The sequence below is a fragment of the Haliaeetus leucocephalus genome, unplaced genomic scaffold (genome assembly GCF_000737465.1).
Source record: "Haliaeetus leucocephalus isolate CR32 unplaced genomic scaffold, Haliaeetus_leucocephalus-4.0 Scaffold340, whole genome shotgun sequence".
NCBI classification, from domain to species: domain Eukaryota; kingdom Metazoa; phylum Chordata; class Aves; order Accipitriformes; family Accipitridae; genus Haliaeetus; species Haliaeetus leucocephalus.
In genome coordinates this window covers 1,797,751-1,824,539 of record NW_010972776.1, presented here as the reverse complement: position 1 = coordinate 1,824,539, position 26,789 = coordinate 1,797,751, and the positions used below count along the sequence as shown (strand labels likewise).

At 44.4% G+C, this 26,789-nt stretch overlaps 3 protein-coding genes and 1 pseudogene across 8 annotated transcripts in view; 2 read left to right on the top strand and 2 right to left on the bottom strand.

Moving 5' to 3' along the window:
- The window catches only part of LOC104834793 (fibronectin type-III domain-containing protein 3a-like), a 49,392-nt gene extending 47,262 nt beyond the window's left edge, over positions 1-2,130 (top strand). For both annotated transcript variants that reach the window (XM_010572391.1, XM_010572390.1), the window contains exon 27: positions 138-2,130. In XM_010572391.1, coding sequence (XP_010570693.1) covers positions 138-455 — 318 coding nt within the window. In that variant the 3' untranslated portion in view covers positions 456-2,130. The remainder of the gene's footprint in view (positions 1-137) is intronic.
- LOC104834865 lies at positions 549-7,117 on the bottom strand (annotated as a pseudogene).
- Positions 7,118-11,728: 4,611 nt separating this feature from the next.
- Positions 11,729-15,482, top strand: TAF9B (TAF9B RNA polymerase II, TATA box binding protein (TBP)-associated factor, 31kDa). Its single transcript, XM_010572389.1, has 7 exons — positions 11,729-11,812; positions 11,896-11,977; positions 12,188-12,324; positions 12,399-12,533; positions 13,353-13,434; positions 14,015-14,128; positions 14,593-15,482. Exons 1-7 carry the CDS (start codon positions 11,762-11,764, stop codon positions 14,757-14,759), a joined length of 768 nt encoding a protein of 255 aa, XP_010570691.1. The 5' UTR covers positions 11,729-11,761; the 3' UTR covers positions 14,760-15,482.
- A 3,404-nt stretch (positions 15,483-18,886) lies between these two features.
- Positions 18,887-26,789, bottom strand: part of KIF4A (kinesin family member 4A) — a 22,640-nt gene continuing 14,737 nt past the window's right edge. For 3 of the 5 annotated variants that reach the window (XM_010572382.1, XM_010572383.1, XM_010572381.1), the window contains 10 exons: positions 26,324-26,418; positions 25,725-25,854; positions 24,682-24,852; positions 24,170-24,277; positions 23,316-23,393; positions 23,125-23,226; positions 22,284-22,445; positions 20,797-20,916; positions 19,934-20,056; positions 18,887-19,497 (listed from right to left, as the gene is read on the bottom strand). In XM_010572382.1, coding sequence (XP_010570684.1) covers positions 19,312-19,497; positions 19,934-20,056; positions 20,797-20,916; positions 22,284-22,445; positions 23,125-23,226; positions 23,316-23,393; positions 24,170-24,277; positions 24,682-24,852; positions 25,725-25,854; positions 26,324-26,418 — 1,275 coding nt within the window. In that variant the 3' untranslated portion in view covers positions 18,887-19,311. Of the gene's footprint in view, positions 19,498-19,933; positions 20,070-20,796; positions 20,917-22,283; positions 22,446-23,124; positions 23,227-23,315; positions 23,394-24,169; positions 24,278-24,681; positions 24,853-25,724; positions 25,855-26,323; positions 26,419-26,789 lie in introns of those variants that run through there. The other 2 variants (XM_010572384.1, XM_010572385.1) reach the window with 2 other exon arrangements.

Sequence of the window (26,789 nt, the reverse complement as noted above, 5' to 3'; positions counted from 1 at the left end):
TATTAAGTTGGCTTGAAGAGAACGACTTCAGGCAGTGTCCAGCACTGGCTGTGCTCGTAGAGCAGAACGGGAAGTATTGCCTACTGTTTGTAAGTTGAATCCCATGTGACGTGGTTCTCTCTTCTTCTTCCGACTAGGTATACAAGGGACCAGAGACTTCCTTCCGTCTCACAAGCTTGCAGACAAACTGTGAATATCGGATCAGAGTCTGCGCTGGCCGTCAGTCCCAAGACTCTTCTGGATCACAAGAACTGTATGGACCTTACAGTCCCAGTACAGTGTTCTCATCTCAGAAACAAGAGCTGGTTCCACCGTGTGCTGATTTGACAACGGAGTTGGCAGAGACTAAGAAGACATTGCGTGAAGAGCGCTTCATTGCTATTGTTCTTCTCTGCGGATTTGCAGTGGTTGCTATTTTATTTGCTGTTGTTATTCAGTACTTTGTAATCAAGTAGACAAGAGCCTATTCAGTACTCAGCTTTTTGTACAGAAGCTCTTTCGGGTATTTATGGTTAGTTCTAATTAAAATCCTAGCTGGAAATGTATAGTTACATGCGTTTCCACTTTTGCTGCTGGCTAACAGTGAGGCTGGGTTGGCAGATCCTTTCCAAATACTGAACACAGATTTCTTGTAGAAAGGGTAATCCTGGGTCCTCTGTAATCAGGGTTAGCTGTTAATAAAACAGCAAAAAACTGCCTTACTGTGTACACTGGTGCGTGTGCACACTCTTCCTCTCTCCGAATTCAAAGTGGGGCCCTTTTGGCCAGTTAGAGAGAGCAGGCATTGATAGAACAAGTCCTTTTCAAGTACAACTAGAGCAGTGGTAGTCGATCCGCCATGTTTAATCAGGTATTGTTGTAGTTTGGTATACATGAAATACAGCAGCACAAATGCTTAAGCTTAGAGCAGTACTGTATTGCAGAACATTACTAGAGCATACCACATTTAATATACTGTAGAAGGAAAGCAGAATATTGACTTAGTGATATTACTACTTTACAGTTATATTAATGTTTCGGATTCAGTAATAATCATTTCAAGTGTTAAAGTAGAGGGCGCCAGCATTTTTAGAATTTTAATCAAAATGCTAGACAAAACGTTAGCAGGCCGTAATGTGCATACAGCAAAGGCGTTCGTATGTGACATTGCAGGAAAGGCCCCTTTTGTATTGTACATTTCTGAATGAAATGCTTTCTGCTGTTGGCGAGCAGCTGTTGGCCCAATCCACATTTCACTCTCAGTGCCTGAGAGAAAAGTAATTTCCTGTGCTTCTGATCAAATCTTTGCAGCGTTTTCAGAAAAGCACAGGTATTGTCTTTAAGGAGAAAGAGTGCATTTATGATAAATGTTACACTATTTGGCTCAAACTGAGCAAATGTTTTTGTACTATTATTAACCTAAAAATAAAAAGTTCAAACTGCTTTTGGATGCCCTTCTAACTTAATCTGAATTATCAAATTGTACATGAAAGAACTCTTTTTAGATAACATTTATACAATGTTTTAAATGACTTGCTATCCCAGCGGTAGCAGCTTCACATTCCATTGTTTTCTAGATGGGAATGTTCAGCCTGCTATGAACTTTTCTGAAACTTGTCCTGTTTGTCTGGGGGGTATTTTTTGTGGACACTGTGCACTACATATGACTGTTCTTGTTAAATCTGCTTGCGAGTACCTAAAGATGAGTCTGACAGCTGTCTTCTTTATATCGAGTATTTTGAAAGCTGGAACTCTTGAATCTCGAATGTGTTTCAGAATGGGTCTTCCCAATAGCATTTGGAATATGCCATAGAAAGGTAGATTTAGCGTACTTTGCAAAAGACTATGGCTATACTTTATATACATCAGAGCAATGCACTTGTACGTGGAATGTTGGATGTGATAGTGCTACAGGCTAAGTATTTCCAGTAATTAATCACTTTAAGGGTCTTTCTCCTATGGCAGTTGATGAATAATGTTGCATTATAGTTTGAGGCATTGTGTTGTATTTCAGATGTGGAAAACCTAAATTATGACATAGTATCGCTTAATACTCTTAAAAGTAGATTTATGGTGCAATCTGAAATTAATCTTTTCAAAATGTACTCTTCATTTTGTACTCTATTTATTTTGATTAAAAGTCCTGGAAAATGTATGTTTGAATGTATTGTTCTACTTGTAGCAGAACTTTAAGTTAATCATTTATTATATCATAGAAATCTCTCCCTCCAGTGCTGGAAAGAGTTTTATACAGATATTAGTCTTTAGTTTGCAGAAGAGTTTACAATCTGTCTTTATTTCTCTTCATAGTCTACTTTTAGCAAATAAGACTGCCTTCAGCAAATCTCTATTGCCAAAGGGTTATTTCTTTAACTCTTAGAACGAAGTTTGTAGAGGTTTATTTGGCAATAATATTTCTGATAATTTTAAAAGATAAATTAGGATTGCGAGTAAATACTAACAAGTCATGACTCCTAAAAAGTGAAAGTTCTTTTGTAATTGCCACAAAATATTCATGTTTCCAGGAAATACCTGGGAAAGCCTACTGCAGTATGGATTTTACATCAGCTGTTATCCATTCCAGAACGATATACCCTAGTGGCATTAATGTGTTAGGTATCTTCAGTTTTCTTGTATTGTAATTTTGAGGTATCTCAAACTTATGTTAAAGCTGCCATGCATTGTATTACTAAATTGTAACTATCAAATAGATAATATATTTAATACAGCCAATAAATAATACAAATGTATTCAAATTTGACTACAGGGTTGTTGTGTGTTTTTTGTGGATTTTAATCTGAGTCAGGAGCAGTCATTTGTGTCATTTAATTTAAGGTGAAGAAACATGTTTAATGTTGTTACTAAGTGTCATTAAGAGCTGACTTAAAAAAATCTTTCTGGAAGAACAGCTACTTGCGGGAACCTTAGCACAGCACTGTCCTCCTCTTTTCCAAGAGCTGTGTCAGCCTGGGGACCAAGCAGTGTGACCTGAACCCTTTTACATGAGGTCTTGGGACAGCCTGTGAACTGGTGATCGGGACTTGGTGTTTGCCTGTTTTACAAACGAGGGAGATGGGCAGATAGATGGCTTCTGCTCTTGCTTCCCTCCCCACATGCGTAATTTGTCCCTGGTCCATTCAGAGGAGCTCTAAAGATAAGGACTCTTCCTGCAGAGGTTAGAGATGGGGTCTAACCTTGCAGAAAGCTGGGTGTAGTTTGAATAAAGAACAAGATAAAAGAAAATGAGGGAAGCAACTCAAGAGGCCTGAGGGGTGAGCAGTAAATCCAGCCTTTAGGAAGAAGGCAATGCAGTTGCTTTCAAGTACCTTACAGATTGTATTTCTTGCACTTATTTGCTGAGAGCAAACCACTGGCCTGGCTTTAACCTCCACTCTCTCTCTCTTGGCTTCTGTGGGAAGAAAGTAACTTGAATTATCTGTGATTTAACAAAACATCTGGTCCTCAGAAATGGACAAATCCCTTCACAGGAGTTTTGTGGATAGTTAAGCTGGGTACTGTGGCTGGTAAGTTCACCAAAGAGAATAACCCAGCCTCCCCCCTGTGCCTGCCCCCATGCGCAGGAATAACATGAATAGGCTCCAACCTTCCCAAAATGTTCCAAGCCTATCTCAGGAAACAGTGAGAGGTAAGCCAAAAGGACTGCCTTAAAATTTGTTCCAGTCTCCATGCACCATCTACCCAGGTTTTAACCCACAACACAGCTGGCAAAATGCTTGGGTTGTGAGAATTAAGTCAATGCTGAACAGTTGATGTGAAAGAGCCAAGTTCTGTACCTTCAAAAGAAACCTTTTGTGATGGGTTGACCCTGGCTGGACGCCAGGTGCCCACCAAAGCCGTTCTATCACTCCCCCATCCTCAGCTGGACAGGGGAGAGAAAAATATAACAAAAAGCTTGCGGGTCGAGATAAGGACAGGAGAGATCATTCACTAATTACCATCACGGGCGAAACAGACTCAGCTTAGGGAAAATTAGCTCACTTTATTACAAATCAGCCAGAGTAAGGTAAATGAGAAATAAAACGAAATCTCAGAACACCTTCCCTCCACCCCTCCCTTCTTCCCGGGCACAACTTCACTCCCGGATTTCTCCACCAAGCCCCCCCAGCGGCACAAGGGGGACAGGGATGGGGGTTTACGGTCATCACACGTTATTTTCTGCCGCTTCCCCTCCTCAGGGCGAGGGCTCATCACCCTCTTCCCCGGCTCCAGCGTGGGGTCCCGCCCACGGGAGACAGTCCTCCACGAACTTTCTCCAACGTGGGCCGTTCCCACGGGCTGCAGTTCTTCACGAACTGCTCCAGCATGGGTACTTTCCACGGGGTGCAGTCCTTGAGGCACAGACTGCTCCAGCGTGGGTCCCCCACGGGGTCACAAGTCCTGCCAGAAAACCTGCTCCGTGGGCTCCTCTCTCCACAGATCCGCAGGTCCTGCCAGGAACCTGCTCCAGCGCAGGGTTCCCACGGGGTCACAGCCTCCTTCGGGAAACCCACCTGCTCTGGCGTGGGGTCCTCCACGGGCTGCAGGTGGATATCTGCCCCACCGTGGACCTCCCTGGACTGCAGGGGGACAGCCTGCCTCACCAGGGTCTTCACCACGGGCTGCAGGGGAATCTCCGCTCCGGCGCCTGGAGCATCTCCTCCCCCTCCTTCTTCACTGACCTTGGTGTCCGCAGGCTTGTTTCTCTTACATGTTCTCACTCCTCTCTCCGGTGGCTGTTTTCTCCGCGTCCCAACTTTTTTCCTTCTAAAAAGTGTTCTCCCAGAGGCATTACCACTATTGCTGATGGGCTCGGCCTTGGCCGGTGGCAGGTCTGTCTTAGAGCTGGCTGGTATTGGCTCTGTCAGACACAAGGGAAGCTTCCAGCAGCTTCTTATAGGAGCCACCCCTGTAACCCCCCCGCTACCAAAACCTTGCCACACAAAACCAATACACCTTTTCACTCCTGGTCTCGCTCCTGCAGCGCCGAGTTCGCTTGTGGTGCAGGATTTTGCTCATCGCTTTCCTGTATTTTTGCAATATGATGTTGTAAATCATGGGGTTTATAGAAGTCCCAAGGTAGAAGAGAAGCATGGCGATGAGGTTGAAGTACTGCGTGAGGTCATACAGGATGATTTCACTCTGGGCGAAGAGGATTTGGCCAACATGGAACGGGAGCCAACACAGCACAAAGGCCAAGACTACAACAGCTAAAGAGGAAGAGAGCATGCTTCAGTCATTTTGAGCAGAGTTCATTCCGCCTGTTTAAACTGTATAAGGACCGAGACACGAGCTTGCGAAGTTTAACCCAGCAAGGACAAGACCTCCTGCCTTGCCCAGCTACTTTTGCGCTGTGGTTACTGGTAATCTCAAGCAACAAGGGCTTAAGGTTGCACACAAAATTAATTGTTTGCAATTAAAATAGGGCTCTCTACACCCATGTTATCTAGTGGAGATAAAGGAATCAAATCAGGCTGAGGCAAAGCAGTCTGTACTTAAATTAAGGGCTACTGCCCACTCCTGGCCTGAAAATCTGAGTCACCATTGGCAACCTGTGGTGGGTATCGGAGGGGAAGGACCAGGGACACGGGAGGTGGGGGGCCCCCACGGAGGGGAGGAAAAGGGGAGCCAGCTGGACCAGGAGGCACTGAGAAAGAGGATGGGAAAACAGAGCATGCGGTAAGCAAATAAAAACTGGCAGGAAACAGGCGCTGGGTAGCTGCGATGTGTTTTACTGAAGGTATCTCCAGTTGTGGGTGCTGCTGCTTCCCTGCTGAGAAGGATTTCTGGTGGGGGGGCTTGGGAGGGAGCGGGTGGAGGGGTGGGGAGGAAGGGAGGGGACCCAAACCCTCCTGGTTTCAGTGTCTGCACCAAGGCACAGGTACCAGCTGGCACAGGATAAAGATCATGTTCAAGTAAGCCCAGACAGGTGGGTTGTTGCTGTCCTGGACAAAGCCCTAGTCACTAAGGTTGAGAAATTTTTTTAGGGGAAATTGCTTTAAAACTTTCCTTGCCACAGCAGGGGAAGTGCCTGGTCTGGTTTTAAGTCACAGAATTTTACATTTTCTTTAAACTGGAAATTTAAGGGTCAGAGATGGGGGAACACTAGGAATGTGACCTCAAAACAACTAAAAGCCATGCTGATCTGATTCCCTGCTATGCTGATCCGCTTTCCTGCTATGCAGTAATGTCCCTAGCCTGAATACCATGCTGTTGGGGACTCCCCTTCTTACCAGAAAGAGCCAGGAACACAAATTAAGTGTAAATCCCTTGATTTTTAATCTGTGGAACCCTGTGTATTTTGTATCTCCTCTCCATCATCCCCCCCGCATCGCTATACACCCCGTGGGAGTGATTAAAGAGGACGGCTCTTCAGACTGCGTTTCTAAACCACTCTTACCCAGCATTTTGACAGTGGGACCTTTTCCCGCCTGCAGCCCAGCAGCCGCTGCCTGCTCCGCCAGCACTTTCTGCCGATGAGTCCATACAGCAGAGCCAAGCAGAGCATTGGCAGGAAGAAATAAATGGTGGAGACCCAGGTCATCATCTCGAGCAGCCCCATGCAGGCCACGCGCTTAATGGACCTGCACTCCTGGCTCTTCTGGGACAGGCTGCCTTTGAGGTGTTCCACACCAAAGAGGAAGACGATGGGGCTGGCAGGCAGGAGGAAGCAGCCCCACAGCACCAGGATGAGCCGTTTCACCCAGCACTTGGTGATGGTCACTTTGGCTTTCAGGGGAAAGCATATGGCAAAGTACCTCTCCACGCTCACAATGGTGATGTGCAGGATGGTGCAGTATGTGTATGTTTCGCTCAGGTAAATGAAGAACTTGCAGAGAAAATCCCCAAATACGTAGGGCTTGTACTTTCAAAGGCGGTAGAGGTCCAAAGGCAGGCTGAGGAAAATCAGCATGTCTGACAGCACCATGCTGGACAGGTACATGTTCACCATTGTCCTCATCTCCTGTGAGTGTCTGAAAATGGCTATCGTTATCAAATTCCCAGAGACTCCCAAGAAAAACGGGATGATGGAAATTATAGTCATGGGCATCAAAACATGGATGTCAAACAAAGCAAAAGACTGATCTTCAGAGGAGTCTGTGTCATTTCTGAAATATCTGTGATTTGAGATGGAGCCCATGTCTGGTTCCAAAGCTGAGGTCTGGGCTGGCTTCGTCTTCCCCTTCGACAGAAATCTGAGTCACGGTAGAAGAGAGGCATGTTTTGAAGCGAGGGTCCAAGCACCGATCGTCTAGGCAGTGACTCTTACATGATCAGTTAAAAAAAATCAAAATTATGCTCATAACCGTGTAGCTGATGAAGATAAATACCCAAATGCTGATTAGTCCATTTTACAAGAAGTAAAAGAACATTAGATTCACACATCCAGCATTTGTCAGACCCAACCTTTCAAAAACAATATTGACCATTATAAAACATATTTACCATCCCGATATTTACCCTTAGCTTCGTGGTGTTTGGAAAAGGGCTATTTTTTGCATTTCCTTTCAAGTCCTGTGAATCCCACTACATGCGTAGAGCCGGGTCTGGCAGCGGGGCACTGGATCGATCGCCGAGGAACCGCAAGGGGAGGCAGTCCCCCTGACGGGAGCTGGATGGGAACAGCCTCTCAGACCCACTCAGGGTTTGCCAGTTCCCTCCAGCGTTTGCAAGCACCACGAGTGGAAATCTTTAGGCTGAGAAAAGCCTCCTCCAGGCTCCGCCGAAGAACAGGGAGGCTCGCAGGCGGTCACTGTGCCTGGCAGACACAAGATGCTTCACCTGCAGGATGGCTTTCCTGCCGTCGGTGGTGATGACACTGGTGTGCCAGGAGGTCCCCGGGGTGCCGGAGTCCCCTGGCACGTGGCACAATTTCTGAGGAAATCAGCTGGCATCACTTGACTTTTTGTGGCTGTTTCCTGTGCTGCCTGTTCTGCGGTCATCCATCTTCCTCCCTCCACCTACACACTGCTAACGATGCTGCGCTAAATATGCGCTCCCACTCTGCTTTTCTCCTTACACTGCAAAAAGTGCCTGCAGTTACCAAGTAGGGTAAAACAGTTCTTTGATACTGGAAATTTAATTAGCCCATTTGGGCCAGTTACATAATTTTCCATTGTTCTGTGTTTACTTAGGGCCTTTCCCACTTGAGCTCCTCCCCAGCATATGCTGCCGAGTAAGAAATTTCTACTGACAGTGCTTTAATGACATTATTAAGATAGGATGGGAAAGCCTTTATTTGAACATCAGTCTTCAAAATGAGACAGTCTTACACTTAGCCCTGAGTTACTTTCCACTTCAGAAAAGATCAGAGATGACGAGCTGGAAAGCGCCAGGGCGGGGGAGGCGAGGGGAAAAGGGGCCAGTGGAAGGGAAAACACAAGGGAAGGCTCTGGGAAGCTGGAGGTTAACTGCACGCAGCCGGAGAGAGCGGGGACACTTGGCACTGGAGAGACTGCGTACGCTGCTCAGCTCAACAGCAGGATGCATCCAGCCACAGTCCTTGGAAATTCCTCCATAACCTGGGAAGTGGGGCACTGTCAGAAGTGAGCGGGGTACCCTGTACAAACTAAACTTCGTCCATTCTCCTCAGAGCTCTGCTCTTTGCAGTTTTTCTTGTCTGAAGGACTATTCAAAGGCCAGCATTTTGTAGAGCCAAATAGTATGGGACGTGGGCTCGGAAGGTCAGTGCTGAACACAGACACTGCATTGTGTTGACAGAGCCTTGGTTCTAACATTAGGGAGATTGCTGCTGCTGTTTCCAAGACGTGGATGTGCTGGCCCTAGGGGTTTTTTTCCAAGAGATTTAGGCACCTGAACACCTCAGGAATAGAAAAGCAGTCTGTGTGCCAGGGCTTTGCTTTGCTGTGCCTTAAACACCGCAGCAAAACCCATCTAAGAAGAAATTCCCAATGCTTAACTCTGTGTTGATGATCTAAATGATGCACTCTGAGCAGAGCTAAGCCCCAGCTGGTGCATGCTCACCTGGGCTGAACCGTGTGCGGCTGTCAGCCCTATTTCTTTGAGCAGATCCCTCCCAGCTGGGAGACAGTTGCCTTTGACGAACGTCCCCGGTTCAGCGGTGACAGACGGAGGAGTCAGCGCTCGTCCTGGCCACGCCGTGACCCAGTTTCCTGTTTTCCAACGCTGAAAGAAACCCCAGTGTGTGAGCAGAGATGAAGGGTGACTGCTTTTTCATTCAGGCCAGGCACGGTGTCCGCAGCCCGCTGAACGCAGGCATTCACAGCACGGCCGTGCCCCAGAGGACTGGCAGGAGGGAGGAAGCTTTCACAGCCAGGCAGGCTGAACCGCTCCAGCTCAGCTGTCCGCACGGAAGGCATTTGTGGCCTCGGGGACAAATATCTCCCCTGTGGAAACTGGCTCTCCGTGTCTTCTCCTCGCCGCTGTTTTCCAGGCAGAAACGCTGCAAGTTGCTGCAGCTCTTGGTCGTGCCGCTCAGCTTGGAAAGTCACCTCTGCGCAGCAGGGTTGGTGGGGAAGGCGGTCATGGCATGGACAGGAGATCGTGGGATGGGGTGGCAGTCTCTGGCTGCTCTTGGGGGTAAACCCAGAGCCCATCAGCAGTACAAAGTATCTTTCTTTTTTTAGTGCATCGGGAATAAATGGCAGTGATGGCAGATGGCCCGCTGATGCCAAGTTTCAGCCTGATCCACAGCCTGCATCCAGCCCTTGGTGAAAGAGCTCCCCTCCCCCTCTTCCCTAAAACAAGGGAAAAGAAGTGGGTTTTGTTTGTTGTCTAAGGTCAGTGTCTGGAATTCATCCTCCGTTCCCTCCTCGCAGGATGTTTTTGTGTAATATACTCTGACTCATGAAAGTCAAATGACTTGGACTACGACGCTACAGTGCTTCCAGCCAAAGAGCCTCAGCAGAGGCATTCTGGCTGCCTGCACCTCCAGCGCTGGCACGTGCTGGACGCGAGTTTTCCAGCTCTTCCAGCTGCCGCCGCAGCCGCGGGGCTGCCTCTGCCCCCCGTCAGGCCGAGTCTGGCACCCCCCCTCACTGGCAAACCTGCGGCTTGGGGGGGGGCCAGCCGCCATCTCAGTACATATATACAGAGGCCTAGACAGGTTTGCAAGTTGCATTCACATCTAGGTAGGCTGACTGCATGGCTTCCAGGTGTTAAACATCGTCCTTGGTATAGATGGGAAGCAGAGAGAGAGTCTCGCTGCTGCCAGAATGTTTTGCAATGCGTTACAGGCATGAATCAGAGGGGTCACAAGTTAACAGCTGTTTATTTCTTCTTGCTCTCAAAGGAGGTTGGCTTCTCTTCCCCCTTATATCAGCTGGTCTAGTGCGGATATCGCATCTTCCTCCAGACCTTGCTTCGTTTGGATCATCATGGCTAATGACAACACTACTGCAACTTCTTCTGGTACGCTGCTAACGCCCTGTTTGACAAAATCACAGGAAAACTTTTTTGTTGTTGTTCTGTTTTGCCTGAGAAAGTAAGAGAGAAACTTTTGATGGGACTTGCATGGGACATATGTAGAGGTCCTTCGGCTGCAGGGAAAACAAGCTCAAAGAGTCCTGCTGCCAATACTCTCATTTTTCTTTAATCCTGGGAATGCTGTCAATTTAAAAAGTGGCCATCAAAGTCGGTAATGAAGTAACACACCCATCTGCTTCATCACAGGACAAATGGCTGGTGTTGGACTATCCTGCAGCAAGGCAGGCAGGGGACAATTCCCCACGCCCGGGGGACTTGGTCTGTGCCCTCGCGCATCGCTTTGTCTCCACAAATATTTTTATCAAAAGGAATATCTGCACCACAGAAATGTATTTTTTTGAAAAGAAGGCTAAAAGCCCTGTCTAACCCATACCAGTCTGACCTGGAGAGGGAGTTCAGGGGCTCAACCCCACGGACCGTTCTTGCAAATAATTCTGGTAAAGAAATAAAAATTTAATCACATAGAAGAGTTGGGTTTGATTAAGAAGTAAAATTGTGAAGCATAACGTATAAGATTGTTAAGTTTGAAATGTAGCTATAGAAACTTTAGGAACTGTGTTATGTGTGACTATAGAAACCTTAATATTGTTAAAGTTTGAAACAGCTAACCATAGAAACCTCACCAGGAAGTTACTGGTTTTTCTATGTTTTGTTTCAAGAAACTGTCGTGGACACCAGTTTGCTGCTTGGAAACCCCCTTACCCTTCCCATCTCGATTTGAGTATCGAAGGTTCCAGTCAGCAGAGCTAAGTGTAACTGACCAATGATTGTTTTTAAATAAGAATATTGATAAGGTTATCTAATCAAAGGACCAATCATTATAAAGGTTGAATTTAAGAGCGAGCATAGTATGTATTTTTACATAAAGAGCTTACGTAACAATGACCTGACAGAAAAAGTCTATAAAAACCGATGGATTTTGATACCAAGTGGGACACGCCTTTGGAGGAGCGATCCCCCGTGTCCCCAGCGCTGCCAATAAACGAAGTGCCCACTCCTTAACCTCACATTGGTGTTACAGAGTTTTATTCCGGATTTCCGTAACAGGTGAGGCCTGTACCCCCCCCCACCCCCTCCCCCGCTTTCCACCGCGGGGAGGGGAACCCTGAGTTTCTCCCGCGGCTGCCGAAGGGTTTGTTTGCTTTTCCACAGCAAGGAGACAGCGGCCACAGCCGCATCCTACAAGCCGCCGCCAGGCCGCGGCTTCTTCCGGCCAGGCCGCGTCTCCATGGCAACACCCGCCCGGCTCCCGTAGCCGCGGTCGCCTTTTCCCGGTCACGCGACCGGAAGCGGCCCCGCTCTAGGGCGAGCGGAAGCGATGGAGCCGGCGAAGATGGCGTCTCCCAAGAGCGCTCCCAAAGACGCGCAGGTACGGCGGGGGGCTGAGGGGGGGGTCCCCGGGCAGGGCTGGGTAAGCGTGGCGGGGCTGAGCGGTGCCTCTCCGCCCTGCAGGTGATGGCGCAGATCCTGAAGGACATGGGCATCACGGAGTACGAGCCGCGCGTCATCAACCAGATGCTGGAGTTCGCCTACAGTAAGCGGCGGGGCCCGGGCCCGGCGGGAACAACGGCGCTGGCCTCGCTGGGAAAGGCCGGGGGGAGGAGGGGAATGCTGGTTTTTGCGGTGTGTCCGGGGGGGGGGGGGTGTCCTTGTCGGTCATAAGGGGGGTGTTCGGTGACAGCCGGGGGAGGGGGGGTTTTATTTGTTTTCATTCGGCCTTAATGAAAGGTTCTGTTTTTCAAAGGGTACGTGACTACTATACTGGAAGATGCAAAAATTTACTCGAGCCACGCAAAGAAATCCAGCGTGGATGCAGATGACGTGAGGCTGGCGATCCAGTGTCGAACAGACCAGTCGTTTACCTCTCCGCCTCCGAGAGATGTAAGTAAAACTCTGTTGATAGCAACAGAACACGGTGAGAGGCTACAGGTGGAAATGTAACCGTGTCTCTCCAGTTCTTGTTAGATATCGCAAGGCAGAAAAATCAGACGCCGCTGCCGTTGATAAAGCCTTATTCCGGACCCAGGCTTCCGCCTGACAGATACTGCTTGACAGCTCCCAACTACAGACTGAAGTCCTTACAGAAGAAGGTAAGGGCTCTGCGTAGGGAAGGATTCACCTAACGCCCACACTGTTTCTCAGGAATGTTGTTGGAATTAAGAATTTTCCACACCTCTGGAGGGTATGTGTGGGCAAATACTGACCTGTGTGCAGCAACAGAGTGTTGGAAACTAGGTCGGTGGTCTTTACCTCTAGGAATTTGCAGGTGTTCTCATTGCTAGTTAGTTTCAAATGTAAAGTGTGTTATAAAATGCATCTGTGAATTTTTTAGCATTAAAGCAAAATTGTCAAGTTGAATATCAGATTGTAAAAGGCAAAAGTAAGGCTTCAGTATAGGTATTGAAGAGTATCTTGTAGTCATCCCTCAGTTGTTTCCACTTTAGAGAAAAGATTTTCTTTGGTTGCTGGAAAATACCGAATGTCTCAGTGTGTACAATTTCATATTTACTTCCCCCATTTTAAAGAAAGAATTTTAAAAGTTGAACTTAAGGTTCCAGGTATTGACATGGGACATACCTTGGTGCTAGGTGTAGAGTGGAATAATAATTGTTGATTAAAATGTTCTAGTTACTCTTTCCGGTGGAAACGAACCTGGTTGAGCCGAGTGTTGTTTGCCCGGTGAGCTGCCTGCCGATCTTCGGCATTATGTCATGTCCAGGAGCTCTTCAGCTCACACTGGTGACGTTCACACCGTGAAGTTTGAGAACTTCTGTGTTGGCATACAAATTGTGTATTGCTGCTGTGAAATAGGCTCTCTGTGGTTTTGTAGGAAGAAACGTTTCTTTGTTTTCATGTTAAGAACTGTTAATTCCTAATGGGATGCTAAAGCGAATGTTCTCTCTCAACAGGTCTCTTCCTCTGCAGGGAGAATAACAGTCCCTCGCCTGAGTGTTGGTGCTGTGAGCAGCAGGCCCAGCACTCCTACTTTAGGTAGGAAACGGCTCAATTGGGGTTTCCCATGTTGATTCTATCATGGAAAAAGTAATGAAGAGTAATACCACTGAGGAAATGTTGGGTGCCACCTGAACTTAGTATCGTTTGACAGCATCAGAAAAATTGAATTCATTTCAAAAAGATTATTGTAGTGTTCAGTACGTATATACGTTACTGACATTCTGTTTTTATTCCTGTATTTGTGATAACTTCTATAAGTGAAGAGACTGTTCAAGAAACTTACATGAGTTTGAGGTTTTTTTCCTCAATGTGAGCACTATGCTGAACTACAAATAGCAGTAAATAAAACCCATTTTTAGAAGGTTCCCAACATTTATGACTGAGCACATGCACTTACATATTAGTGTGTGTGTTTGTAGCCTAGAATTTTATAGGTCTTGCGTAAATGTGCAGTTCTGCCTGAAAATCCGACTCTTGTATATGCAGTACCAGTACGCTCCTGTATATTCCCACTACTTTGAAAATAATAGGTTCCACTTTGAATGCAAATTTACGAGTGCAAGTATTTATTTTTATTTTTTAATTTGTTTTTTGACCGAGTTGTTTTGAATTTCAGGTACACCTTCAGCACAAACAGTGTCTGTCTCAGCAAAAGTTGGCACTCCAGTGTCGCTGACCGGTCAGAGGTTCACCGTACAGATCCCATCTTCTCAGGCAGCAGTCAAGTCAGGTAAAACACAAGCTGTAAAGATCAGCAGCACTTTTGGGGGTTCTTCTTAGCAGAATGGAAATTAATTTATTAATTTATAGTAATAATGTGGGAAGTTACCTTCACCTCTTCTGATTTTTAATATCGCTAATCTTTTGTGTCTCCTTACTTAAGGCAGGCAGTCCTCTCTCTGGTCATTCCAGTAACTTCTAGTTTTAATTCCTGGTTTTAGCACAGTGGTTTCAACCAGAAGATACAGGCAGATTTCCCTTACACCTTAATTGCCATCTCTGTGCTCTCTTGGTCTTTTGTGCTCACCCTGCCAGCACTTTCCTATCTTCTCAGGATCATTCCAGGGTTTTCAGCCCGGAATGTTCTAGTAGCACACTGCTTTATTAGGTTGGAAGTTCTGTTCCAGTGTGGGGAAAATCAGCTGTCATTTTTTTTAAGCCTTTCATTCAATGACATTGGGGTTTTTTTCACAGCCACACCAACTACTCCGACAGTTCAGAATGTTCTCATTAATCCTTCCTTAATTGGACCAAAGAACATTCTTATTACTACAAATATGGTATCGTCACAGAATACTTCTAATGAATCAAATCCCTTGAAAAGGAAGCATGAAGACGATGACGACTATGATAATTTGTGAAGAGACTGTCTGATCCCCTTCCCTTCTTCAGCGATTCATATTGAGGCTGATGGGTTTTGCCAAGAGTTCTTTGTAAACTGCGTGAGAGCGTGTAAATACTCTGTTAATATGCATTGGGTGTGGAGTGAGAGAGAGATCACTGCCAGTGGAAAGACGAAAAAGCAACTCATCTTTTTCTGTGGCCCGTACTGTCTTTTGAACCTCAGCAGCGCTGGTGAGCACTGGTCACTGTTACACGGGAGGAACAGTCTTTGTGCCTCTTCTGTCACCTTATTTCTAACAAACAGATGTATCCGTGTCTTATTTCAGATAACATCAGAGTCCTGGGTGAGGTGGGACATAGCTGGGGAACATCAGCCTTCTCCCCGAACCCCCCCAAATACATTTGCTGCTTCTAGGTTGTGTTAGTTGCACACACTGTTCTCCATGTGCAGTTCCAGTGGGTGTGAAAGGTTTCTCTTAACAGTAGAAATGCAGACAAAAGGTAGAGGAGGGGATTTCTGGAGAACACTTAAATTACTTTTAGGTAGGCTGACCTGTGGTATCTATTAACCCATGGTTTCTGTTGACCTTAACACCTACACCAGTACCCACAACTGGAGCTTAAAGTTAGAGAAGAGGTAAAAACCCGGCCGAGATTTGCTCTTTATTTATTTCCAAAGAAAGAGCTGCACCTCTGTCGCTTGTCACTTTATTAAGCTTGTGTTTCTATGTTTATTGAATTAAAAAATGTCACAGTCATCGTGGCAGACAGGGGGATCTGGCAAAGGGCAAATGGCCGGAGCTTGACGGCACGCGTCTGACTTGATGCCTCGGGTACCTGCAGGTGCTTGTGTTGTGCAGCAGGATCCTAAGTGTGCTCTGCTAAAAGACTGGATAATCACTTTAATGTGTTTTTATATATTAAACAATAAAAAGTGGTGTGTTTTTATAACAGTATCTATCTCCTTGGTAAATGCTTTAGCTTGTATTGCCTTTCCTACTGACTCTGCTCTCAGGCGGAGCCCCCCTCCCCACAGACACCTTGTTTATGTGGGTGTAGAAACAGCTGGAACAGATCTGTGTTACACACACACACACACAACTGCCCAGGGACCTCGCCGCGTTTGTCGGGAGTTTTATATATACACATATATATGCATGTGTCTGTATATATTGGCAGTTTTTTAATATATATATATGTATGTATACACACACGTATTATATGCTCTCAGATGCATCCCTAGCTGTCCCTAGAAGACAACTATTCTTTTATATATAGACAGTATATACATATGTAGAATATAGTATGTGTGTATATAGCACATATATAGTACTTAATTATGCATGCATGTGAACACATTCAGCCACCCTTTATATATAATATATAGGTATATATACACTTGTATTATGTGCACACATTCATGCAGACACTTATTCTTTTATATAGATAAATATATTTATACTCAGACACCCTTTTTATTTAGATGTATAATGTATACAGCATACATTTGACAACATATATAACATGTAATATGTATTTTTTTAATTATACACATCCACACTCTCACAGACACTACTCTTACATATATACTATTCAAATATATATATGGATAAATAAAAGTACATGTTATCTTCTCACACACCCCACCTTTTAAAATAATTCATATACATATATATTTATACATACATATGCATGTAGGCTTAGTTTACACAGCCACCCCCCTACACATACACACTCTTACACTCTGTCACCTATTTTTTACACACACACATTATATACTCTTTCTATAAATGCACACACAGTCTCAGGCACTCTTTCATTTTTGTATATAAGTATAAAATAATACATAATATAACAAAACAAAATATATGGCATATATATATGCCATATTTTATATATCATGTAGTCTGTTATTCAGATTTATATTTGATATTATATAATACATAATTATGTTGTTGTATATTATATATACTTATATATTGAGACATTATTTACAATTATATAGTACATGCATAAAAAACCACACACATACACACACACACAGTGTGTCTCAGAGAACCTTTTTATATCTACAATACATAGCAAATAATACAGCATGTTACTATATAATGTGTAACATAATATATATTATCTAACATATATAATACATATATAACGTATCTAAACCTCATAGAAACATATGCTTTTTATATACTTTTTTTTTTCTACTCCATGCACACAAAGTCTCAGACACCCTTTCATTGGGGTGAGTATATATAAAAAAGTTATATATATAGATAAAAATATATATTCAATATACAATATATAACATTAAAAATATAATGTAATAGAGAACATATAACACTATCTCATAATGCTCATATATTATAGCTTATATGTAAGCCACACATTTTTATACACATATTTGTGTGTGCATATATATATATTAATAAAAAAATTGGACTCGATAATCTTAAGGGCGTTTTCTAACCTAAATGAGTCTATGATTCTATATTTATACATTCTCTATACACACAGTATCAGACAGACTTTTATATATCTAAAACATGTAACATATTACATATACTATAATCTATACTATTGCATATGTAAAATATACACAGCCACACCCAACGCTCACAGACATCTATTTTATATATGTAATAGTCTAATATACGTATAAATAAATACATATACTCACACACACACTCTCTTGTTCACGCAGTGACATGTATTCTTATACACATATGCTCTACAACTCCACAGACAGTCTCAGACACACATACATAAAAAAATGTATGTTATATATGATATTTAATGGGGGGTGGTGCCCCCTTGCTCCCCGGGGCAGCTCCTCAGCTGCTGTTGGGCTCCGGGTACCGCACCAACACAAAATGAAGACACTTGCCTTGATTTAAGCCCCGAGCGTGTCCCGCAGTGCTGGGTGTTGGGGTGACTTGTGCTCCGGGGGGGGCCCTGCAGCCCACGCCAACTCCCTGCCCAGGTGGGACAGCACCTTTCTGGTGTCTCCAGCGCAGCCCTTAGTCAACCCAGCATCCAAACAGGAGCTGGGCGGTACAAGGGGATGCAACTAAGGCAATACTTCAGAAAAACACCCATTTTTCCGATTTACAGCTTTTCTTTTACGGGGGGTCCCTGCCCCGTCACGCTAGATGTGTGGTGTGGCTCGGGGCACAGGCTGGCGAGACCTGCACAACCGGGCTTCAGGTCCACAAAACTCACCCTCTTCCAGCAGCAGAGGCTAAACTGACACCCATCGGTCAAAGCGGACGGCTCTCCTGGGCAGCGGCGCTTCTCCCACGCCTTCCAGCGAGCCGCAAGCATTGGGGAAAGGCGAGGACAGACCTGCCACCTCAGCTGCTGCCTGGACACCTCGGCGAGCACACAGCTCCCAACCACCTGGGTGGATTGTTTCATAACTCCAGCCCCTCCTCATAAAAGGAACAAGCTCATAATAGAGTGAAGGGAAAGTTACACTGCTCATTCATGTTGGGACTAATTTTAAGAGAAACCATCCACTTATCCTTTAATAAACAAAGGCATGTCTGAACAGCTCCTGCACAGAAAAGCCTGCTCAGCTTGCACTGAGCCAGAAGCCACATAATCCTTAATATTGCACCAAGCCCCAGATAAACAGAGCTCAGGGAAGGCACAGTGCTAATGCAGCATCTATCTGCAAGGCAAAGGGTAGGTCTGGGTTGTTACCATTATCATTGGAAAAAAAAAAAAAAAATTACATTTGTCACTTTTTTTTCATGCTGTGACCCAAAATTAGGACACAGTGGCAAAGAGAGGAAAGGAAAGCAGCAGTACCCCAACAGAAAAAGACCTAGAGCTAGTCCTGCTGGCAGCCAGCACAGAAACTGCTGGAACAGTTTTGAGACCCATTTTAACTGCAGACAGGCCAGATTGGCTGTGTGGTTCATTGTATACAATAATGTACAACTAAAAGTCAGGGGTTTTTTAGTAGTTACTTTATTAAAGCTACAAAACCAAGTTAAAATTACTAAAATATTCACATATGGCTAGCAAGTTTCTAACTTCATTGAATAAGGACAGACCAGTGCCCCAAAGAGAACAGAAACACTGACCACCATTTCATATCTGCTAGCTAGTTTAAGACTACAGACAGTCCCTCCTCACGATCAAGCACCAGCAGATCCCCCAGGGCAGCTGTATTGGATGAGACAGTGCCCAGATTTACAGTGCAAATGCAAAGTTTGTTCAAGCTTACGGATTAAACTGTACCCAATGTGTTCACAGCTCAGGAGGAGGAAGGCAGCTGGAATAAGCAACCTGGATAAATCACCTCCACTTACTACAGAAATTTCAGAGGAAAGGGTTTCTTACCATGGGCCCAAGTCCCACACATACAAGTATTTACAAAGAATGGGACACAATCTAGCAAGACATAGTGTTTGACTCCCTTGCTGATGCCAGAAGCCATCAGGCATGACAGTCATCAGGCTTTTACTGCAGCAAGAGATCCCAACTTTTTTTAAAAAGGCACCAGCAATGTGGTGTAAAGAAGCACAGCACAACCCAGTCATGGGGCATCTTATGGGCTCGTCAGTTAAGCTCCTCTTTGATAGGGGTGCAACCTGAGAAGAAGCTGGTATTGCTACTCAGCATTCTCTTCTTTCTCTTTACAAATGGTATCTGGTTCTCTTGGGCCTCCTCATCTCTCACGAGCAGGGAAGCAGCAGTGCTGGACTTCTTCACAAACATATCTTGGTCTGTGATCTCTTTCAGGACCTATCGGAAAAGCAAGGAAGACAATTCTGGAGTTGGTCACTGCCCTGAAGAAGCCAGCCAGCTTGCACTGGAGCTTGGAGGCAGCACATACAGAAGTTGCCAGGGGAACATCAAGAGTTGCTTAATTCCTTTACTTAAGTCAAAATTGCAAGGATAAATTCATGGGCTGAGCAGGAAGAGAGAGCATTTAGAACAGTGGGCAGAGGGTACACATGAGAAGTGAATCCATTTTTGTGACAAAGTTTTAGTGTGAAAACTTAAGAATTCAGCAGACTCCAAACTTAAATATAAGCTGGCTTGACAGCTGTAGCAAGTTCAGAATTTTCTAGCAGCAGTCTATCATCTTGGGTTTTTTTCTTTAAGATCCATCACTAGCCGTAAACAAGGTGTGCACACATTCAGAACCACTGTTCTTTCTTACAGCTTTAGGCAGTACCTTTGTAGTTGGTGTGATGCACACAGGCTGAAAGAAGGTCTCTCCTGCGGTCACTTCAGTGGGGTCTTCAAGTTTGAAGGAACCTTCAGAATCCCTTGTTTGGTCCTCACACAGTGTGGCATCCTGAGGGGCAGTACTATTTTGAAGCACTTTTACAATATACATCCCTTCCTTTCCCACCAACAGCTGAAGAAATATTCAAGGTCCCTAAGCTACCTTCTCTCCAGTTGCAAAATAATTCATAGTACAAGATGCTAGATGCCTCTGTCAGGCAACTGGTTTCATAAAATAGTCAATTAAAAAATTACTATGAGAGGTCTCTGCTTCAAATCTCTAAGATCCAAGAGGTAAGGGAGACATTTCTAGCAAGAGTTCTAATGAACATCAGTTGCTCATGATCATTCCCGATGCTGCGAGCTCCTCCCCAAATTATCCCTGCCATACTTTAAAAAAAACAAAACAAAAAACTGAGAACGAGTTAAGCTTTTGTGCCATCTGAAAGGAAAGATATAATTTTTGTTTACTAACTGCAAAAAGAAAGACTTAAATTGTTCATCTTCAGGTTCATGGCTGACAACTGGCAGTAGGCAAATCTATGTGACTTGGGACATCATGCAAATTTCTATATTTAGTGCAAGAGCCTGGTACTGCAGTGGAAAACTTTGTACTTAATTACCACAGATAAACACTGAATTACAGTGACATTTACAAATGTTTCAGAAAGCTTTAGCTTGACAAACTATGCATGTACACTAAGAGTGTAACTGCTTATCCATTCATCCAGCTTTGCTTAAACACACTGTGTAGTCTGGATGTTGGGTGCAGGCCCTTTTGCACCCACAAATGCAGCACTAACTACTCACCGGAAAGCCAGGGTCTCTATTTCTGCATTTTGCCGAGTCACAGCTACAGCCTTCAGTGCAGCCCACCTTCTGCTTCCTGCAGCCACACTGTCTATTTCCACACCAGCCCTTGCAGGAGCACTAATTAAGAGAAGAGTTCTGTGCAGAAAGAGCTTCGGTGTTTTATAGAGTGCATCTAGATTGCCACAGCTGTCAATACATGAAGCAGTCTAAAGGACAGTACCATTCCCAAGCTGTCATGAACCTTTTACTGTTTCACTGTCAGTCCTGCATCCCAGGAAAAGAAACAAGGTCTTTCCACCTACAGACCCATCTCTTGCTTCAGTATCCCCAAAATAAGCATCTTCAATTACACAATCCCTGACTTCAAGTTATCCAAAAAGATGCCAGTTTCAGTGTCAGTAAAACAAGCTAACACTTACACACTAGGAGGCAAACCTGAGTCACCATACCTAGGGCCCTCCATCTAGATGGAGGTGATCCAATTTAGCTACTTCATGGCATACCACAACAATGAATCTCTCTGCTAGTCTGGGTACATGAAGCAGTGTCAGACCAGCTGCTCCAAGCTACAGTTCTGAACTGAGCAGTAATTTGCACTGGAATTCCACTGGGCTACGTAAACAAACTCCATAGAGCCAAGTGTCAAGCACAAACCCTCCTTCATGCAACATGGCCAAAAAGAATTCCCCAAAACCCAAACCACAAATTCTGAACTACAGTACTATTAATCAGGTTGACAAGCTCCAGTGAAAGGAACTAGACCTTAAAATTCATAAGCTTTTCTGTAGTAACTGCTGACATTTTCACAGTCACTTAATAGTGAGATGTGTGATCATTTACCCCTCTGTGAAAGGGGAAGAACTCGTCTCACAATGGAGGTCTAGCTTCACAGCAATTCAAGCCTAAAGAGGCCCATTGGTTCTCAGCACTCAGCATGTTCAAACCATTTCTTCCATCCCATCAGGAACTGACTGAGCAGCAGGCTGAAGCTTCAGGCCCAGCAGAGTGATAGAAACAGAAGATGGAAGCTGAAGCTTCTGTCAGGACTAGGAACCACAGTATACCACAGTGGGAACAGTCCATAGGGATACACGACAGGCCATCCCTTTTTTTTTTTTCCCCTAAAATAGTCTTCATGAAGGAATAAGGCTGCTGTTAGGGCTCACTATTTTGCTGCTGTCTGAAACATATAGGCCAGTTGAGCCACAGGCAGCGGGACAGAATGTGTGTGTCTCATGGTAGAAGATGACTGGTCCAATGAAAAACTATTTAGGAAGGTGCTGCTGACTACAAGCAACTTTTCCTCTTTCTGTCAGAAGACCATAAATAACCAATGCCAGCAGTACTATCATATTAAGGCTTTTCAGAGCAATAGTGGCAACGCTACAATCTCACTGTTTCTCTGTACACATACTAGATACTTAGGGATACAGGCAAATGATTCCCTTATAGATAATAACAAGTCAAAGGTAGCTGGATCTTACCCCCACCATGCTTTTCTTTGCTCCTTTGACTGCTTTTACTGGAACCCAGTCTGCATCTTCCATCTCCGCTCCAGACTCCTCCGAGTCAGAGAACAGCTCTTCCACATTCATTTCTGGGGTCGGTGCACGGGGTTTTGCTGTCGTTTGCCGGCGAGTCTTTGGCTACACATAGAAATTACAAGGGTTGAGAGCCCAGAAGAAATAACAGTGGGTTTACATTTTAAGGCACTTCAGAGTCCTGCCACCACAGCCCCATGGCTCTCAGACAGCCAAGAAGGCTGTAGGGTTAGGGAGGAGACAAAAGATCAAATTGTCAGGACTAAAAAAATCAATCAGTCGATTTAAACTGCTACAGTTGACAAATCTTGGAAATTTAATAGATTTGTGTCACAGTCTCGACAAAATTGTATTAAACCATTTATTCCTCCCAGCACTAAGATTAGGCTCTTTTGCAAGACAATGATTAAATTTTCTATGACAGATGCCTTGCTCCATGATTCAGAAACTGGAAACACTACAGAGAAAACACCTGGATTACCAAGGATACAGAGTCAGACATAATTAGACTGAGGAAACAGGTTTGGGTTTTTGCTTGCCCCCCCCCCCTTTTTTTTTTTGTTAAGATAGAAAAACTAGTGCAAGCTAGTTTCAGAAGTATTTTGAAAACAGAAACCTTAAACAGGGATGAAGTAGAGAACAGGCCTATTTCAATAAGCAGAGCAAGACGCCTTGTAAAAAGCAAGTTAGGACAACGAAGCCAAGATTATTAATAGTCAACATTAACTTTTGAAAATAACCCAGGTACAATGCAAGCATGAAAACTGGTATGCAGCATCTTTACTTTGGGTGGAATATAATCAAAAGAAGAATCTGGAGACTCAGGCGGCATTTGCCGAATGTGGCGGAGCTTCTGTCCACTGGCAACTTGGAGGAGCAGCAGTTTCTGTTAAGAGGAACAAAAGTTAGCTTTGCAAAATACATTAACCCAACTGACAGGAAGCTCTTATGACCTATGTCTGTACAGATCTCTACCTGTTTAAGAGTGTCATTTTCCTGGAGAAGTTCTTGGTTCTTCTCACAGATCTCCCTCATTTTCTCCAGCTCTTCCTCCTGTTTGCAAGACAAGACAAAATCAGTAGGCTTACATGGGGGTAGCACAAGTAGTTGTTTGGGACAGATTTTTTTATTTGGAACTTTCTTCCAACACCAGGGGGGTTTCTTTGTATTCTCTGACAGGAGATCAGCTCTGACTACTAAATCAGGAAAATCATTAGTGCTACTACATTGTTTTATGCGTAACAGTGCCAACACAAAGAGAGAATGTGACCCTTCCAGAGTGACCATTTAAGATCTAAAACATCCTCTATTTCTAAGGCTTATCTCCAAATTATATACACCTGGGGCTGATTTTGCTTTAATACATCACTGAACATGCCCTTCCACAAGAGTTTGCTACGCCACTTAATTCTCCTAGCAACAAGACAAGGTGCAGCTTGTTTATATGATCAAGGTAAAGTTCTTCCAGTGCTGATAGCATAGTGGAGCTGTGCTCAGTAAAGAATTAGTAATAGCACGTTGAATGTCCTAACTAAAGGTGTTCTGAGCATGGAAGAAGTTTGCATGAGCAGGTCAGATTGTGGCAGGCCTCATTGCTGCATTTACATTTACTTAATGGAAGAAGATAGGAGAAAAAAAAAAACCAAACAACAGGCTTATTCCAACCTGTATAGCAACTATTCCCTGCAACCAACTGAATCAAGCAATCTTAGCTGCAAATGGAAATGTGCTCAATCCTTCTGCACCTTCCTCACTTTACAGGCACTATTTCAAGTAACAGGTAGCCCTAATGAGCACATGCTCCCGCAAGCCACATCCAGACACTCTACCTGGAACTTGAGTCGCTCTTGCAGCTGTTTCTCTTGCTCACTTAGCGAATCTTCCAATTTCTTCTCTGCTGCTTCTTTTTGCTGAAATTGGCTAAGCAGGTACAGAACCTAAAAGCAAGTTAACATAGCAGAGGCAAACAGGCATGAATTCCTAAAGAGAATTCTGGCAGCTCAGGCAGAGGCTTGACAATTTCAGAAAGATTCTTTCTGCCACTTCGAGCAGGATTCTGCCCTAATTTACTTTAAAAATTATCTTGTGCTGAGGTGCAACATCCTCACTTAAATCACTGCAAAAAGTTATTGAATAAAACAACTTGCATAGGACAGAAGATGAATAGGGAGATTTCTTGGGCTTTTGTCAGCTATCCTGCAAGAGTCTGACAAATCTTGATCAGATATACACTGACAGATTGGTTTCAGCACAACACTCCGCCTTTTTCTCTGAGCAGATCTGGGAATCAGAGTCCCAAGACACAAGAGCTCTCAAGATTTCTATCACTTATTTTTTTTACCTTCTCCTGGTGGTGTTGTTCCTGCACCAAAAGCTGATTTTGGAACTCAGCCTCCATCTCCACTATGTGATTTCGCTCTTCAACCAGCATTTTTTGCATGTCTGAACAGCTGGCTTTACTCTGATGAAGGCTGCTCTCCAACTTGCTTTCCTGCACTTTTGACGAGACCAGCTGAAAGACAAAAGCAAGATGATTGCTTGGGTCAATGAGTTCCATGTTTCATAATGTCTTTTGGGGCAGACATGCTTCAGTTCGAAGGCAAAGCATTTCTGCCTAACTTCCAACCACCCTAAGAATTGGACTGGCCACCAGCAACAAGGAGGCTAGATGAGATATTCAGAGCTAGACATCTGACAGCCAGTGTGGAAGTGCAAAACAGATAGCAGGAAGTTTTGTTAACAGTTCTAGATTAAACTCCTTCCCTGCAGCACTTTAAGTACTGGGGGGACCCCAAAAATGAATGCTCTCTCACATTAGCTCCTTCATTCTTTTCCTTTAATTTCCAAGCACCAGGGACTGACATATGCTTCTGCCATTCAGTTGCTCTTTCCTTGATTCCACATCAGCCCAATTCCTACTCTCTCCTACCCTCAGTCTTGTTTAAGCGTCTCCCATCCCAACATCCATTCCACTGCTTCCACTCTGACCTCAGAAAGTAGTCCCCTTGTTTCCCTGCAGACGGCCTATTTGTTCAGTATTTTTAGGTACTTTCTTCTCTTCTTTTCATTTCCACTTCTGAAATGTGTCTCTTCCCTTTCACTATTCCCATGCAAGCCTTCTGTACGCACAGATTTAGCCGATATCTCCAGACCTGTGTCTATTCCGTTTCCCTCTTCCCTGCTCTTTTTGGATTTCACTCCCCAAAATTATCTACAGTACAGAATATTTCAATCAGAAGTTGAGGGAAATAAACCTCATCCAGTACAGCAGTGCTTCACTTGAATTCATCGCTGCTGTCAGCCTGTTGGTCACTGCCTTTCATTCCTGGCTAAGCACTTAGAGCCTTTGTTTTTAGTGATAAAATAAGAAAATTCAGAATTTACCTCTCCAAGGAGATACTTCAAACCACATTTAGCCTCTAGAATTGTTGCAATACTGTCCCAACGCTGTTTCGCACGATCTCCATTGTCTGCATCTAAGAGTTTCTGCTGTAGATCTGCTATCTGGGCACTCCTTTGGAAGAACACATGTATTAGAGGTTACAACACAGAAGAAAACCTAGGCTAGAGTCTGGGCTAAAATTACTCTTACTAGAATATTAGACAAAATTGCTCAAGTCAAAATTTTGACTGCTTAGTAGAGCAGCTGGAACCTGCAGTGCTATACCAGGGAGTTTCTCGTTCCCTTCACACTTCCAATTAAAAGTGCAGTGTTTCCCTCATACAGAGATGCTCACAAACAGCTAAGAACAATGCAGTCTCAGTGACCGAATAGTGTCCTCATATCCCCACATTTTGGAAAAAATCAAACCAGAAAAACCACATGGTCTTACTTCATAATTTTTAGTGTCAGTGTATAAGTTATTTTACTTTCTCTTCTGTTTCACAGAAGAGTTGTAGATAGAGATGAGCAAAAAAAAAAAAAAACAAACAAAAAACACGGAGGCAAGGGTGTGCAAATCAGCTATGTCATACTGCCTTACCTGAGCCCCATCTCAGTTTCCAGGCTTTCTATCTGCTTTGACATGGAAAGGTCCATCTCTGCTTCCTGGAAGTCTGTGGCGGTGTAGGTGCGTCTCTAAAGAATTGCAGCAATGGACAGAAGCGAGCAATAGGTGAAGTGCACACAAGACTGGGCTTTCATTTACAGACATTTCAGCAAAGGGAGCCAAACTATTATAAAAGCCTCCAAGTATCTCTCCATAGCTTAAATTCCATTGCTCCTTCCCAAAAGCATAAAGTCTTTGATAAGGGGTGTGACCCACTCACATCCATCAGGTTCATTGCATCAAGGAACAAGTTACTTCAGCAACTCCGTTCCCTGACATGCCAGAGGACAGGAACAACATTAACCGTTTCTTCCAGAAAGGTAACTACCTCCACCCCTACCTTCTGAGGGAAAAGGTCAAATAGGAGTAAGAGTCAGTGACAGTACTTGCTGAACAGCCA

What these genes read in the sequence shown, in the direction of transcription:
- TAF9B (XM_010572389.1), top strand. Translation starts at nt 11,762, where the DNA reads ATGGAGCCGGCGAAGATGGCGTCTCCCAAGAGCGCTCCCAAAGACGCG. An exon ending in GCGCTCCCAAAGACGCGCAG is followed by an intron (nt 11,813 to 11,895) that starts GTACGGCGGGGG and finishes TCCGCCCTGCAG; the next exon opens with GTGATGGCGCAGATCCTGAA. An exon ending in GCCCAGCACTCCTACTTTAG is followed by an intron (nt 13,435 to 14,014) that starts GTAGGAAACGGC and finishes TTTGAATTTCAG; the next exon opens with GTACACCTTCAGCACAAACA.